At 32.8% G+C, this 16413-nt stretch overlaps 1 protein-coding gene across 2 annotated transcripts; it reads left to right on the plus strand.

Moving 5' to 3' along the window:
* The first annotated feature begins 8127 nt into the window (after window positions 1–8127).
* Window positions 8128–10257, plus strand: LOC127103547 (40S ribosomal protein S15a-1). Of its 2 annotated transcripts, none has more exons than XM_051040796.1 (4): window positions 8128–8336; window positions 8501–8641; window positions 8736–8896; window positions 9958–10257. In XM_051040796.1, the coding sequence occupies exons 2-4, from the start codon at window positions 8509–8511 to the stop codon at window positions 10054–10056; spliced, it is 393 nt and encodes a 130-aa protein (XP_050896753.1). In that variant the 5' UTR covers window positions 8128–8336; window positions 8501–8508; the 3' UTR covers window positions 10057–10257. The 2 variants fall into 2 exon arrangements, with proteins under 2 accessions (XP_050896753.1, XP_050896754.1); XM_051040797.1 differs by having other exon boundaries at window positions 8130–8336; window positions 8504–8641.
* Window positions 10258–16413: the final 6156 nt, after the last annotated feature.

Below are 16413 nucleotides of genomic sequence, written 5' to 3' on the forward strand. Positions count from 1 at the left end.
CCCTTCTATGGCATTTAGAAGATCAGACTAAAAAATGTTGGCTTTTAATTATTGAATCAAGAGATTCACTTAATCATTGTTTGTATCAGCCAAAGAAGCATTAGAGAAATGGTTGGACTTTGAGCTTGTCGAAAGTTTGCGCAGCTTTTGGAGGCACTTCAGAGCTTCAGTCGGATTCTTCTTTTAAGAGCCAGAGTTTGTCTTGACTCAAAGAGGTATTCGACGCTGAATCATGAACGGAGGCTTGAGTTTGCTCTTTGTCATTAGTAGCGGTTGGTTTCTTCTATGTGACTGGGATATCTTCGACATCAGGCATTTTCTGTTCTTCCCCTACTTTTTCTAAACTATTGGGCTTTGGGTCATCTAAAATTATATTGTCATGGACATAGGCAACGTATCATCGGGTTCTTCGTTGCGTTGTGGAGAAAGTTGCTCAACATTAACTTCGACTTCAGGTTGTGGTTATGGAGATGCGTCTATTGTTTCGCTGACGGGCTTGATGGTTGGATTGAAAGATGAAATGATGGAATCAAGAAAGTCCGACTAATGTATGTGAAAAAAGGTTTCAGGGGGAATCGAACAAGGGATACCTGGTGATTTTTATGCTTCATTCTTGTTCGTTTCTTTTGTTTCCTGATGAAAAGAAAAGATGGTTGGTCGAAGTCCAAATTAAGAAGTACAAACATAAATTTCAAGTTGTGTCGATAACTACCTTAGGGTCGATGTTGTCTGGTTCTTCGCCCGCTTTGTTCTGAGGTTCGTCTGATATTTGGTTATCAGAAGGAACGAGATCTTGATTTGTCTCTTGTTCTTCTTCTTCACTCTTTTTTTTCTTTTTCTTTTTCTCTCTCTGTCTCGTTTTCTTTTTCTTGGTGGGAAGGACTAGTGGTCAAAGCAGCGGTGTCTTTTTGGGATTTGGGTTTTTGGGGAGTTCCTTTATTTTTATGACTCACACTTGGCTTAGGAAAAGCTTTAAGTGCGGTCTTCGAAAAGATGAGAGGTTCCTCCGTGTCCTTTGAGCTTTCATTGTAAACCAACGTTCCTTGTGATTTCAGAGTAGTAGTGGTCTGGAAAGTTTAAGCCAAATTAAATAGAGGAATTATCGAAGACCATGGATGGATTCAAAATGGGTGGTATACTTGTGTTGAAGTGGTCTTTGATTTTTTCTTCTTTTGGGGTTTAGAAGTTGTTGGAGAGTTGGGGTCACGTTTTCGACTCTACGAAATAAAACTATGTCAAAATTCCTTCGATGATTAGAATAAATAGATGAGAAAAGCCTTACCTTTTTCTCGGGCTCTTCGTTTTTTTAAACTTCTCCAACATTGGAAGGTCCTTTGACATTGGTATTAGTTTGTGTTTCAGGATCACCTGAAATTGAAAAGTGAGAGGACGAAAGATGTATGAAAATTTTAAATTTATGGTAAATATCTACCTTTTTGTTCTTGAGGATATGGGATGGTAGAAAAGGAAGTTGATAATATTTTTCGGAAGTTTTCTTCTAAAAAATGGCCTTCAAAGTATTATGTCCACCAGTTATGGTATTCAACCGTCGTGTAGAAGGACTGTTAAAATTGGAAAGTAGAGAGTTCGAGGACTTGGTTGCAGGAAAATACTGTGCAAGCTTTGTGGTCTTCGATGCTGAATTTTCTCTTAGACAAGCAAATGACAGTGTCTCGAGTATAGAGGAAATGTGGTAGTAACTGGTTGAAGCCGAATTGTTTGGCTATAAAGTCGGGTTGATAGCCAACAAAGCCATATCCAGGAGTCACAATTTCGATTATAGTTGATAAGAGTGTAGGAGTCAAAAATGCTGCCTAGACAGAATTCGACATGGCAGCGGCAGAGGGCGACACACCAGGAAATCTATTTCTAAACCAAGATGGATGAACACATCGGTCCACGAAATGAGCCATGGTCGAGACAAAATTGGTCGACTCGACAAACAGTTATATGTATTTCATTAATGTAATGCGTGAGGGGGTTTCATGAGGAGTAGTTAAAGCAAGCCTTGTGCCTTCGATGGCTCTACAACCAGTTTGTTCTATCAAAGCTTGTGAATTTATTATTTGAATTTTTGGATCAAATGTGGCGTTCATCCAGAGTTGGAGAATTTATAAGGGACCAGAAAGCAAGAACGACTTATTAGTTTCAGGAAGATGTTTCAGTTTATAGGAGGCTTCACCAAGTGATTGATAAAGGTTTGCCAAGATGAGTTTACTTAAGGATATCTTTCGACCTTCATGAAGCTGAATAGCTAAGGGTACAGATTTCTTGGATACTTGTAAAGAACCGGAGCAGAAAACGTAGTAGGAAAGCCAGAGGGTTAAAAAGGAAATATGCTCCTGGTCGAAGGCTTCATCATTTTGCTTGTCGTGGTTGTCACTGATGAAATTCTTAAAACTAAATTGTTCAATGGTGAATTCATTGGTTGTCTCCAGGGTCGGAGTAAAAATTTCGGCTTGAGGGTTTAGTCCTATTATAGCTGGAACATTGAACAAAGTTGGTGTTAACATGCCACATGAGAATTGAAAAGTGTTGGTTGAACCTTCCTAGAAAAAAATCGACTCTAAAAACATAGTTGAATTATATCTAGGGCCAGTTCTAGAAATTTTGATCATGTTGTCGATACCTAATTCCTGCCATTGTTTTTTCCTTTGGGATTGGACTTTGTCGAGCCAAGCGACGTATTCTTTTCTTTGAGTTGGAGGAGCATATCGAAAGACACACACATGTTTCTCCATGGAAGACAGATCAAGAGTGCGTTCTCCGAATGCTGGAGGCTTTGTAACTGGGTATCCTAGAAAAAGGTTTGTAACTTTCCCAGAATGGGACTTTGGAGTTGGATAAGGCTCCAAGAATGCAAGGAGTTTGCGAGATAGAGAAAAAGGGATAAGTACCTGGTTCGCCCAGTTGGAGATTTTTTCTTTTAACAATGGTGGTTCAGGTACGAAATCCCTCCCTTCATCGTTTTCTTCTAGAAAAATTGTGAATGTCAAGGGATTTTTACCAGTGTTAAGCTTTTCAACTGGAGTTTTGGCTGCCATTATTGAAGTTAGTAGCTTTTGCAAAGAAGAAGAAAAGAGTTTTTTCTACGCAAATGACTTAAAGAAATGCGTGAACGAAGAAGATGAAAGGAATAATGGAGTTGGGTATTTATAATCTCAATCACTGGTCATAAATGGGCACATGGTATATGCGTAGAGGTAGTGGAACGATTTTGTGTGTCACGAAGTGGCAGCATTGATGTGAGTGGAGGAGTTAGTGAAGACGTGCACATTCATGTTCTCTTATAAACCATGAGTGATGATGAGATTCTAAGAATATCTTATGAAAATGACAAAGAGCAATAAAGTAGTAAAGATGATGGTGATGTCAGCAGTGAAGTCGTAATATTGTCGAAAATACACTCAAAAATGTCATTTTTCTCCTTTATGATCTAAACCGAAACATGGCATTTTGGGTGGCAATTTGTTACCTTGGATTTCTGACATGGATATTAATAGAAAGAAATACACAAAGAAATTCCATAGTGAGGTGAAGTCGAACATGGTCGATTGAGACCATAAGATTGAATTGATGACTTTGGTTTGTCGAAGGGTAACTTAACAATTACTAGTTGAGCGCTAGCCAAAGACCAAGAGTGTGTATGAAATCTGAACTTAGTAAAATTTCCAATATTTGGGTTGGTTGTTTGATCATTTGAATGAATTAGACGTGGATAGGACCAAATGGTTATTCAGAAACACGTGGAAGTCCGTCGAAGATGACGACTGCATGAGAATGAGACGTGGCATAATGTGTCTAGTCGACCATTGTGGGTAGTTATTTTTAGGCTAGTATATAAAGATACTTTTTCTTATGTTATAGGGGTCTGCAATTTTACTAAAAATCCTGCAAACTCAGAGTATCTGCATATTGAGAAACGAGTGAGGAAATATGTAGGTATGTGTTCCACTTTTATGAATTCAAAGCATTTTACATTCAAGTTATTACTGCATTCAAGTTATTTTCTATCATTTTACCTTTAAATATTTGCATTTCGATTCCAGTCACTTTATTTGAAAAGCTTTTACATTTTAATTTCACTTAAATTCAAATCATTAACTTTCAAACATTGCCCTTTGATTTCGACGACAACATGTTGAAAAACTACAATTCATACAAATATGTTCCAGGATATTTTTAAGTTTGATCCTTTAAGTATTAATAGAAACTTATTTTGTTTACCAAATTCGCCAGTAAACACCAAGACACCATCTTTCCTGCTAAATCGGGTTTCTTTAAGACTTGGCGAATATGGTAGTTGATTTTACCAGGATCTTGTGACCCTGAAAGTATGGTCTTAATTTCCTCGCTGCAACGACCACGTCTAACGCTAGTTTCTCAATCTTCTGATAGCGCACTTTGATGCCCGTGAATACCTTCCTTACGAAACACACAAGCTTCTCCTTTCTGTTTATTTCCTTGATGAGGAGTGAGCTTATTTCCCGATTTGTAACTGAGAGATAGATAAGTAACGACGAACCTTTCATTGGGCGACCAAGGACGGGGGGCGATGTGAAAAAATTCTTGACTTTAGTGAAAGGCTCACTCAGCGGTCCATCCAAATATCTCATTCTTCTTTAAGACAATGAAGAAGAGAAAGGTTTTGTCTCCTGTGCATGAATGGAAGCGAGACAGGGTGGCAAGGCGATCTGTAAGTTGTTGTACCTCTTTTATATTAGTGGGACTTCTCATGGTGATGACTGTTGGTGTAAGCCCTAAAGGCCAATACTTTTGGTACTTGTATCGAATTATTTATTAATAATAAAAGGCTTTTTCTTTATTATGTTTGTCTAATAAAGTCCCTAGAATAGATAGTTCGTTTAATGTATCAAGTGTGACTTAATTATGAGATCCCATTAAACATAAGGACACTATTCTTAAAGTATTCATAGTCGAGCTTTGTTGTGAAGTGGGATAACATTAAAGCATTAAGGTTATTATGTATATAGACTGATGATCACATCTCATGGATCATGGATAAGGAGTTATCAAGTCTTAAACATAGGTATGCATATTAAAAGTAATATTTATACTGGATTGATCCGCTATGAGAATACCATATAGAATGTTATGCAAAGTGTCATAAGTTATTCTCATGGTGATAATGGTGTATACCACCCTTCGACCTGAAACCACTATCGACCCTAGATGTAGAGTCGAGTGCTTTATTGTTGATCAAACATTGTCCGTAACTAGATGACCATAAAGACAGTTGATGGGTACTCCATGAAGCTTGATGAGGGACATGAGTGACCTAGATGGAATTTGTCCATCCTGCGTAACAGGATAAATGTCTACGGACCCAATATTGAACTGGACAAGGATGACACGGTCTATGCCTTGTGTTCAATATATACATAAGGGCAAAAGGGTAATTGTACACATAAGTACTATCACAAAAAAGGGATTTGTCAGATCACATGACATTTTCGTGTCTTGGGTAGCAGTGATGTGTTGCTAGATACCACTCACTATTTATTATGTTAAATACGTGATTTAATATAATTGTCAATATCATGAAAACCTACAGGGTCACACACAAAGGCAGGATTGATGAGAGATAAAGTAAATAAGGAACACCATAAGGTACGGTGCACTTAAGTGAATTGTAGAACATCGTAAGGTACAATGCACTTAAATAGAATATGAAATATAGTAAGGTACCACGTGCTTAAGTGATTTTCGGTATACCATAAGATATGGACCACATACACTTAAGTGGGCTTTTTAGCTTGCATCCCACACAAGTGGTTCTATAAATAAAACCCTTGTGCAGAAGCATTTCACTTGATGAAATTTTGTTTCTCTCACTCTCTCTCTCTCTCTGTCTCTCTCTCTTTCTCTCTTTCTCTCTCTCTCTCTCTCACACACACACTCATTCAAAGCCTTCATTCGTAGCAGCTAGCACTGAGACTGAAGGAATCCATTCGTGTGCACTGAGTAAAGGCGTTGTCACCATTCAACGTTCGTGATCACTCCTTAGATCTGCATCAAAGGTTTCAATCGCCACAAGAGGTAACAGTTTCTATCACTGATCATGCCCATTCGTAAGGATCACTAAAGGAATTTTTTTTAATTTCCGTTGCGTTTTGGATCGCAATTTTCCTTTAGTTTCTATGGTGACATGACCCATTATTTGCACATGTTCACCTGATAACCCTTTCAAAGAACCATCGAATATTTTTATGTTGTTCGGGTCGAGTTGAATTTTTTTGAAAGGCGTCTCTGAATAGAACACTAGTAGAGGTACCAAGATCTATCAAGACGCGTATAATATCCCACATGTGATGTTGCACAATGATAACTAGGGGATCATCATCGTGAGGGTTGATATTGAGAGTGTCCTCCTCGGAGAAGACGATGTTCACCCATGTTTTCCCTTAGGAGCTTTTGGGGAAGCCAATGAATATTCATTTGCTGCAAATAGCTGCCTTACGTATTTCCTTCGGGAGGATCTAGAGATACTTCCACCGGCGAAACCTCCGACAATGGTGTTTGTGTTGTTGTAAGTTATGGTTTTGTCAGCCATCATCGGAGGGAATATGGAAGGAGTTGGAGTAGGAGTGTGACCCATGTAATTTTACTAAGACCCCGCGGTGGATGCCACTGTACTGGTCAAAAAATACATATGTGTGTTCCTCCTACAAGGGCAGGGGGAATCAGAGACCTTAGTAAGTATATTACGTTGTATAGTGGTTAGAGCTTGTCCACGATGGCGATAAGCCATATACATGGTATTTTATGGTGATTTTAGGAGTCATGCTCACGTGAGGTGACATGCTTTGTGGATGGACTATGTACTTAGGTATAAGCTTTTGAGGGGTGGGATCAGTATGAGTTATGATCTGACTAAGTGTTATGTTTAGGATGTAAAGATTTGTATTCCTCCTACAAGTGAGGTGTATTTTTTAGGGTTCTCTTAGGAAGGGTCATCGCTCACTCATTCAATGGTGGACCGTTGAATCTCTATTTCCAAGGATGTCAGTTAATGATCTTGACTTCTCTTTGCCATAGAAACAGATTTTCCCATGTTTCCCATGACTGAGCGATAGAAAGACCTTGGGGGCGAGGAGATACCTCCCTTTGAGCGACATGTTATCGCCGCTTTTCCTTAGGCGGCCTATAACCATCACCCTGCCTTAGTAGAATCTTTTTACAAATATAACACTACAAATATCAACAAATATTTTTTCTAAAAAAAATAAATCGTGAGCATCGCAATTGAATCCCAAAAAATCTATTTAAATTTATTTTAATAGAATTCTTTTTCTATTCAATTTATGGTCTTTTAGCGAGATTTTGTCTTGACACCCCAAAAATATGACCTACCACCCCTATAATTTTTTATATTGACCAAAATACCTTTCTCATTATTTAGCCATCTCAAAATTACAATTTGTCAAAATAATTCGCTCTAAAAAAATGAACAATTTGTTAAATGTTCAGTAATACATTAAAAAAATTTGATAGTTTTTAAAATTGATATGGAGCAAAATTTTGCCTTTTTATCAAATTTTTAAAAATTCGATATGAGGTTTTAATGTATTTCTAGAAATTCGTATATTTTTACCAAAATTTTAAAAGTATGATAATTCATATCGAGTAGGCCTATAAAAAACGAAGTTAATATTATAATTTTTTTTTGATAAATTCGGTACGTTTTATAATTTTTCAGATTTTTGAAAATTTTGGTAGACCATATCCGATAAGAAAAAAAAATGAAATTAACACTATCGATTATTTTTTTATAAATCTGATATGATTGAAAAAATCGATTTTTTTCAAAAATCTATAATTTTCTAAATATTTTAAAAAAAATTATATCGGCTGTTTCAAAATATCCAATATAAAAAAACATGATTTCACATCTGTTTTAGAAAACAGATGCAAAATGTATGTTTTTACTCCTATTACTTTAAAAATTAGTAAGAATTAATGAATTTTTGAAAATCTAATTAAAACATTAATTTTCTTTAAAATTCAGTAACTTTTCAAAAATCTGTGCGTTACACTTAAATCCGGCAAATACATAATATTTTTTAAATAAATCATAGAGTATTATTGTAAAAATCGACAAAATCTCTCTTTTAGCACTCAGTCAGGCCCAACGTTTTCTAACGGAGAGATTAGGTTTTAAGGCCCAAAATCATATAGGTTTAACCTACCAAAGTTTTTGACCAAAAAACCCTAGAAAAATTTGACTTTTTCCTTCTCGTTTAACCTAGCACGCTGCTTGTTCATCCTCCTTCTTCTTCCTCGCCATCGCTCCTCCTTCTACTGTGATTCTTCAGGTTTCTTTCTCCATATTTTTGTTATCGTTAAATGCATCTGAAACAGCCGCGCGCCGCCGCGATCTACTTTAGTTTTGCAAATAATTAACAATTTAGTTTAGAGTTTCATTGCAATGATTTATGCAAGCTATGCTCATAATTGATTTGTATTTACGTTTGTGTAGCAGCAACCATGGTGAGAGTCAGTGTGTTGAATGATGCTCTTAAAAGCATGTACAATGCTGAGAAAAGAGGAAAGCGTCAAGTCATGATTCGACCATCTTCCAAAGTCATCATCAAATTCCTCATCGTTATGCAGAAGCACGGTAATTCTCAATGATTGTATTATTTTGAATGTGACACGGTTCCATTTTTAGGGTATTGTATTGATTAGATGTATTTTGGTGGTTGATGATTTAGGATATATTGGAGAGTTTGAGTATGTTGATGACCATAGATCTGGGAAAATCGTTGTTGAATTGAACGGTAGGTTGAACAAATGTGGTGTTATTAGTCCCCGTTTTGATGTTGGTGTCAAAGAGATTGAAGGTTGGACTGCCAGGCTTCTCCCTTCTAGACAGGTTAGTTAGTATAATCCTAATTTTGTATATTCTTGTATCTGGCTCTGTTTGGTGTGTCCAATTGCATATTTTAGTGATCTTTTTAAGAGCTTCTTTCAAAGATATCTGTCAAAGTTATTCTTTGTGAGAGAGTATTAGACTATTAGTGAGTGTTTGGTTCTTCAGTGATAAAACTGATAAAATTGATATTGAATGAATTGATTTTACTTAAAAAGTGTGATTTAAAAGTGAGTTCAGTGTAAATTAAGTTATGGAATGAATTTATTTTACTTAAAAGTAGGGATGACAAAAAAACCCGTACCTGCGGATAAAACCTATCACGCCCACGGGTTGGATAGTTTAGTTGGATAGTTTAATGTACAATAAACCAATATTTAGTTACTCGTTTTTATGGGCGCATATATGGATTTAATGGTACTCCTACATGTGGGTACCCGTGTCTGTTAATAATTACTAGAAAAATTACTTAAATATCTTTTAAAATTATTATACTTTTAAATTCTTTTAATTAATAGCCACTTAATTTTATTTGATAATCTCTTTTTCACTTAAAACCCTAGCTTTGTACGTTTTTCTTCCGTGTCTTCTTCAAGCCTTGCGTCTTCTTCAAAAGTTATACACATAATTTTCTATTTAAATCATATAAGAAAAAATAATAAATTACAATTATAACCAAAAAGATATTCATTGGTATCCGGAAATACCCACGGGTATCTTAAAATCCATGGATATCTGTTTTGTGGATACCCGCACTGATATGGAGCAGATATGAGTATCATATTTGTTAAACGAGACGGGTAGTAGGGGACTGATTCCCGTGCCCATGGTACCCGTTGCCATCCTACTTAAAAGTGTGAGTTGAGTGTAATTTAATTTATGGAATGAGCTGATTTTACTGAAAAGTGTGAGTTGAGTGTAAAGTAATTTATGGAATGATACGTTTACGTGGATTAAAGAATAAATGTATGTTTAAAAATCATGTTTAGACCTCAAAACTACAAATTCTAACTTCAAGCAAGAATTATGATATCTCTGACCTTTTCATAATTCAAAATGTGCAGTTTGGGTATATTGTTTTGACCACCTCAGCTGGCATTATGGATCACGAAGAGGCTAGGAGAAAGAATGTTGGTGGTAAGGTCCTTGGCTTCTTCTACTAGGCTAGTTTTGAGTCTATATAATTTCAGATTTTGATTTACCTGATGTAATGGAGGATGAGCTATTCCCTTAGTAATATCCAGAATTGCAAGAACTGTTTTGTATTTTTTTTTTAAAATTTTGTTTCGCAAACTCAAGTTTGTCACTATAATTTCTGGGATGTCTTCATAAGTATCTTATACCAAAACATGTCCTTGTGGTGATGATTGTTTGATTAAATTAGTGTCATTTGTGTTTGAGAAAAAGAAAATGACGTGTTTGATTAAATTAGTAAGTGAACTGAATCAGTATCTTCGAAACAGTTTAGTTTGAACCGCAATTAATTAATCAAACTTATGCAATCCAGACTCCATTTTCTTTATGACATGATTTGTATGCTCATCACATTGAGTTCCATCCCATGAGCAGCAGTTTATGCTTGCATTTTAAGATGATATTTTAACATAGCTGAGGATTATTAGAGGAAAACTTAGCAGCATAACACTTTGGCTTAGTTGAAGTAAAACATCTAGTAAATGAGAGAGAATGTGAATAAAAGAAGAGAAATTGTACTATTAAAACAAGAGACCAAACAATTTACTATTTTTCACTGTAAAACCTCTTATTTATGTTGATCACAACATGTGTAAATTAAATGTCTTTTATTTAAGTTTAGAAATATATTAAGAAAATTCTTACTAATAAATAATGCCAGAAATAATAGTCAAAATAGATTTTGTTTGAAAAAAAAATTCAAAAATATAACAATTCTATGGTCTATGTGGCATGTTGAGTAATGGCGCGGCAAATAAAATGTTGACCAATTGTGGTTTAAAAACCTTTCATTGGTTCATTTAATTTTTTCCATCATCCAAAAAACACAATAATTATTTTTTTATAACAAAAAGATTGGTGTATAATTAAATTTGTTAGTTTTCTTCCCACAAACCCACAAATTCATCCCCAAACACAAAAATTGGAATATACATTTCTCAAACCGAGAAAACTAAAAACTCCTTTTCTAACCCATTTAACTAACCCATAAATCTCAAAATCCCCTCTAATTTTCTTTCCAGAAATTCACTTCATCCCCAAACACATAAACTCAGGACATTTATCCCTCAAATTTGAAACCTAAAAAATCCAAGAAACCTAGAAAATTAAAAACTCTTTCTCCAACAAATCCAAGAAAACCATAAAATCCTAGAAAATTAAAAACTCTTTCTCCAACAAATCCAAGAAAACCATAAAATCCGCAAAATCAACACTTTTTATTCTCCAAAGTTAAGATATTATGGATTTCATCCTAAAATTAATAATAGATGTTATGTGGTAGTTCAATTATAAAATCAACACCTAAGTTCTTGAGTGTAAAATGAATAATATTGATTTATCGATTTATTTTTATTTGAATTTGTTGGAGAAAGGGATTTTGGATCTTTGGGTTTGGAGGTTTGTTGCACTTTGATTTCAATGGCAATTATAAGTTCATCCAATCAAACAACCTTATTAAAGCAACTTTTTTTTCTAACAAATTATAAATATTTTTACTATTTAAAAAATTATTTTTAGTTAGTCAAATTATTAATAGTTTTAAAAAAAGTACTTGTTAATCAAACTATTTAAAAATATGTCTATAAATGACATGACATTTTTATTTCAGTTTGGGTCAAAATATCATTTGCCACATCATTATTGAACATGTCACCTAGAAATTTAAACATGGGACAAAAAAATCTCAAGAAAATTCAAATCAAGGGGCTTAATATTTGGTTTCTTTAAGGGGGATTGAAAATTTAGACAAATGTAGAAGGGAGACCAAAAATACACTTAAATCTAATTTTTTTTTTTTTTTATTATAGTCCCCTCTTCAATTTGCATTAATTTTTAATGACATGTCACTTGCCAATTTCAAATTGATCAATTTTATTTTGAGATTAATTATTATGAAGTGGAAAATGTTTTATACATTCGATTTATCACCATCATCCGTTTGTACTACTTTATAGATTTTTAAAATAAAAGTCAAACTTATTTCAACAAACTTATTTCAACATTCAACGGCTATGATTAACTGACAGTATAAAATTTTTTTACACTCTCAGTGTATTTCAATTAAATCATTTTATTTTCATGTCATTTTTTATTAAAAAAAGAATAATTAATGAGTTAAAATAATAATAACAGTTTTAAGATGAGCAATTTTATTTTCACATCATATTTTTAAAAAAATAAATAATTAATTAGTTAAAATAATAAAAACAATATTAATATAACCAATTTTATTTCCACGTTATTTTTTTAGAAAATTTAAATAATTAATTAGTTAAAAATAATAAAAACAGTTTTAAGATGACCAATTTTAAATCCATGTCATTTTTAAAGAAAATTTAAATAATTAATTACTTAATGTAATAAATACAGTTTCAAAATGATCAATTTTATTTCCACGGCATTTTTTTTAAAAATTGAATAGTTAATTAGTTAAAATAATAACAATATTTTTTAAAAAAATCAAATAACTAATTAGTTAAAATAATAAAAACAGTTTCAATACATATCATTCTTTCAACAACCTTCTTTCTTCCGCTCACCATGATCCAACCATTTCTATACATTTCCAAGAATGTGCTCAGCATATGCTTCTTCTACCAAATATTATCTTATGAATAATGAAAGGCCTAGTTTGATGAAACGATTGAAGATTATTTATTTATTTTTCATATAAAAATCTTAAGATGTTCCCTGTTTCTGCGTGGCGTTAAAATAAACCATTCAACAATAGCCACTACTTGTCGATGACGTCGCTTCAATTTCAAAATGATCAATTCTTTCGTTGGATTGATAATCTCTGCAATTTTAGTCGCTTCCGTTTCTATTTTGCATTCAAGGATGCGTTATGTTCAGATTCAGGCGCTTTTCGTTTCAGGTTACTGTTACATAGATTTATTCGTGTTTGGTTGAATTAAATTATATTAAATATAATTCAAATTCAAGTTATTTAGTTTCAATTTCATTTGATTTTGATTTGAGTTTGGAATAGTGTATATAAACTGAAAGTTAGTTACAATCGACCTAATAGAAAAAAAATTGAGTTTCTCTGCATTCTTTCAATCTTCATCATCTTTTTTTGAATCACTTTTAGAGTCTGTTTGAATCATTTTGATTTTTGGTTTTAAAAATCTATTTGAAAAACTATTTTTGAGAAAAAAATGAAAAATAATTAGTTTGATAACTCAATTTTGAAAACAGTTTTAAAAATTAAGAACTAAAAATTTTGTTTGGTAGTATAATTTGTAAAAACTGTTTTTAGTAATATAACAAAATAGTTAAAATCTATTTTATTATATTAAATAATCATATTAAAAAATAATCACGATATCTCTTTTGGAGATATAAAAATCAGTTAATATATATTTAAGTTTATTAAAATGATTTTTTTTAATTAATAATTAAATATACAAATCTCCTAATGAGATGCATAAAAATTAAATTTAAGTGTTAGTTTGAAAAAAAAAAAAATATATATATATATATATATATATATAATATTATAATTAAATATTTTAATTAAACTTTGATAATATTTTATAATATAATATTCATATTAATTGCTTATGTGAGGCTGGTGCAAATACAAGTGTATTTTCTTAATTGTATATAAATTAAATACAAGTGTATTTTATTAATTTAAATGATTGAATAATGTGATTACTTACTATATTCGATTATTTAAATATAATTTATTTTAAAAAATTATTTGGTGTATCCTATCTCTTATTTTTGAAAAAAAAAATCCGTTGAAATGAGAAAAGACATTATATTCAGTAAGGTCTCTATGTCTTAGTTACGGTTAAATGAAAACAATTTTTGGTCTAAATATGTGAATATTTCAATAGTTTTAAATGATTTTCAAATAAGTATTAAAAAATTAATTAATCAAAAGAATCAATTTTAAAAATTTATATATTAAAAAAGTTAAAATAAATATTAAATAAATTTTCAAAATCAATAATAACATAAAAATAATTAATGCATGATTAATTAACATTCCTGAATATTAATGGGAAGTAAGAGGGGTGGAGCCATGAGCTAACTCATTAATAAGTTAAAATTAAAATTATTGAAATGTAAATTGCAGATAATTTTTAGAAATATTACAACGTTATCGGATATTACAATTAATTATTATACTGCCATTAATGAAAAAAAGTGTGTTTTTTTGTGTTTTTCAACTTTCCTCATTTGAAAAATAAAACTGAAAATAAAAAATCAGAACATGTTTTGATAATTTTGGGTTTTTAGATTTTAAAATAGTCAATTTCAAAAGTGTTTTAAAAAATAGTTTTGAGAAACAAGTTCATCAAACAAGTATTTTATTTGTAAATTTTTAAAAACTATAAAACAGTTTTTGAGAACCCTTTCAAACAGGCCCTTAGTATCCAGAACTCTGATTCGATTCACAAGGAGAAAATTTTACCTTGTACCCCTACGATTAATCCCATACCCCTACAAAAATTTAAAAATTCCCATTTTACCCTTAATTGGTTTTAACCAATTTACCATTTCATTTTTACCATTCAGTTGAAAATTCCAAAAATTACACTTTCACACCCCTCGCACCGGAACACTTGCAAAAAGACTTCCGGTATGTATTTTTCCAAACCGGAAGACTTATGGGAAGACTTCCGGAACACAAAAAAAAACAAACCGGAACACTTAAGGAAAGAGTTCCGGTTCACATAAAAAAATTTCAAAAAAAATTTGCATACCGGAACTCTTTGGAGAAGAGTTCCGGTTTGCTTTTTTTGTGTACCGGAAGTCTTTCTTTAAGTCTTCCGGTACGTGTTTTTTTTTTTTAATTTTTTTTTTTTTTTTTTTTTTTACAGAAATGGAAAATCTTCCCAAAATATGTGTAGATACTACTGATGCGTTTATGACGACGGAAAGATTTGGTACACGAGAAGAGGTTATCAGATGGATTAAAGAGGTTGGAATCGACAATAAAGTAACTGTTATTATCAGTCGTTCAGATACTAAAACGGGGAAGAGAGGGAGAAGTAACAAAATAATATTTGACTGTGATAAAGGTGGGAAACACAAGATTAGTGATAGTGGTACCCAAAGTGCGTCCAAGAAATGTGGATGTCCATTTAAAATCAGGTCGACTCCGGCGAAAGATGGATCTGGTTGGAAGATTGATGTAAAATGTGGGTTACATAATCATGGTTTACCTGATAGATTAGAAGGTCATTCGTTTATTGGTAGGTTGACCACAGATGAGAAGCAACATGTCGCTGATTTTGCAACATTGGCAATTACTTACACCTGTATTAGCATGATCTTCTAATCTATCAGGTAAACCATGATTATGTAACCCACATTTTACATCAATCTTCCAACCAGATCCATCTTTCGCCGGAGTCGACCTGATTTTAAATGGACATCCACATTTCTTGGACGCACTTTGGGTACCACTATCACTAATCTTGTGTTTCCCACCTTTATCACAGTCAAATATTATTTTGTTACTTCTCCCTCTCTTCCCCGTTTTAGTATCTGAACGACTGATAATAACAGTTACTTTATTGTCGATTCCAACCTCTTTAATCCATCTGATAACCTCTTCTCGTGTACCAAATCTTTCCGTCGTCATAAACGCATCAGTAGTATCTACACATATTTTGGGAAGATTTTCCATTTCTGTAAAAAAAAAAAAAAAAAAAATTAAAAAAAAAAAAAAAAAAAAAAAAAAAACACGTACCGGAAGACTTAAAGAAAGACTTCCGGTACACAAAAAAAGCAAACCGGAACTCTTCTCCAAAGAGTTCCGGTATGCAAATTTTTTTTGAAATTTTTTTATGTGAACCGGAACTCTTTCCTTAAGTGTTCCGGTTTGTTTTTTTTTGTGTTCCGGAAGTCTTCCCATAAGTCTTCCGGTTTGGAAAAATACATACCGGAAGTCTTTTTGCAAGTGTTCCGGTGCAAGGGGTGTGAAAGTGTAATTTTTGGAATTTTCAACTGAATGGTAAAAATGAAATGGTAAATTGGTTAAAACCAATTAAGGGTAAAATGGGAATTTTTAAATTTTTGTAGGGGTATGGGATTAATCGTAGGGGTACAAGGTAAAATTTTCTCACAAGGAATGACAAGTGTACGTGAGGTGTGTGATTAATTTAGTTTCTCAAATTCACATTGAATTGAAGATCGAAATTAAAGAGAATCTCAATCTTGATTCTTAGGGATTGGGAAACGCGAATGTTGGTGATAATTGAGCGTTTTGTACAAGAATGAAGATGAATGGCGGAAATGGTAGCTTGAATACAAAGCTTCCAATATTCGACAAAAAAATTGGAATCGGTGGACGATTCAGAAGCGTG

Source organism: Lathyrus oleraceus, chromosome 7 (genome assembly GCF_024323335.1).
Source record: "Lathyrus oleraceus cultivar Zhongwan6 chromosome 7, CAAS_Psat_ZW6_1.0, whole genome shotgun sequence".
Classification (NCBI taxonomy): Eukaryota; Viridiplantae; Streptophyta; class Magnoliopsida; order Fabales; family Fabaceae; genus Lathyrus; species Lathyrus oleraceus.

Excerpts from the sequence above, each read along its gene's own strand:
- LOC127103547 (XM_051040796.1), top strand. The coding sequence starts at position 8,509 with ATGGTGAGAGTCAGTGTGTTGAATGATGCTCTTAAAAGCATGTACAAT. Across the intron at positions 8,642-8,735 it reads CATCGTTATGCAGAAGCACG|GATATATTGGAGAGTTTGAG; the intron begins GTAATTCTCAAT and ends TTGATGATTTAG. Across the intron at positions 8,897-9,957 it reads GGCTTCTCCCTTCTAGACAG|TTTGGGTATATTGTTTTGAC; the intron begins GTTAGTTAGTAT and ends CAAAATGTGCAG.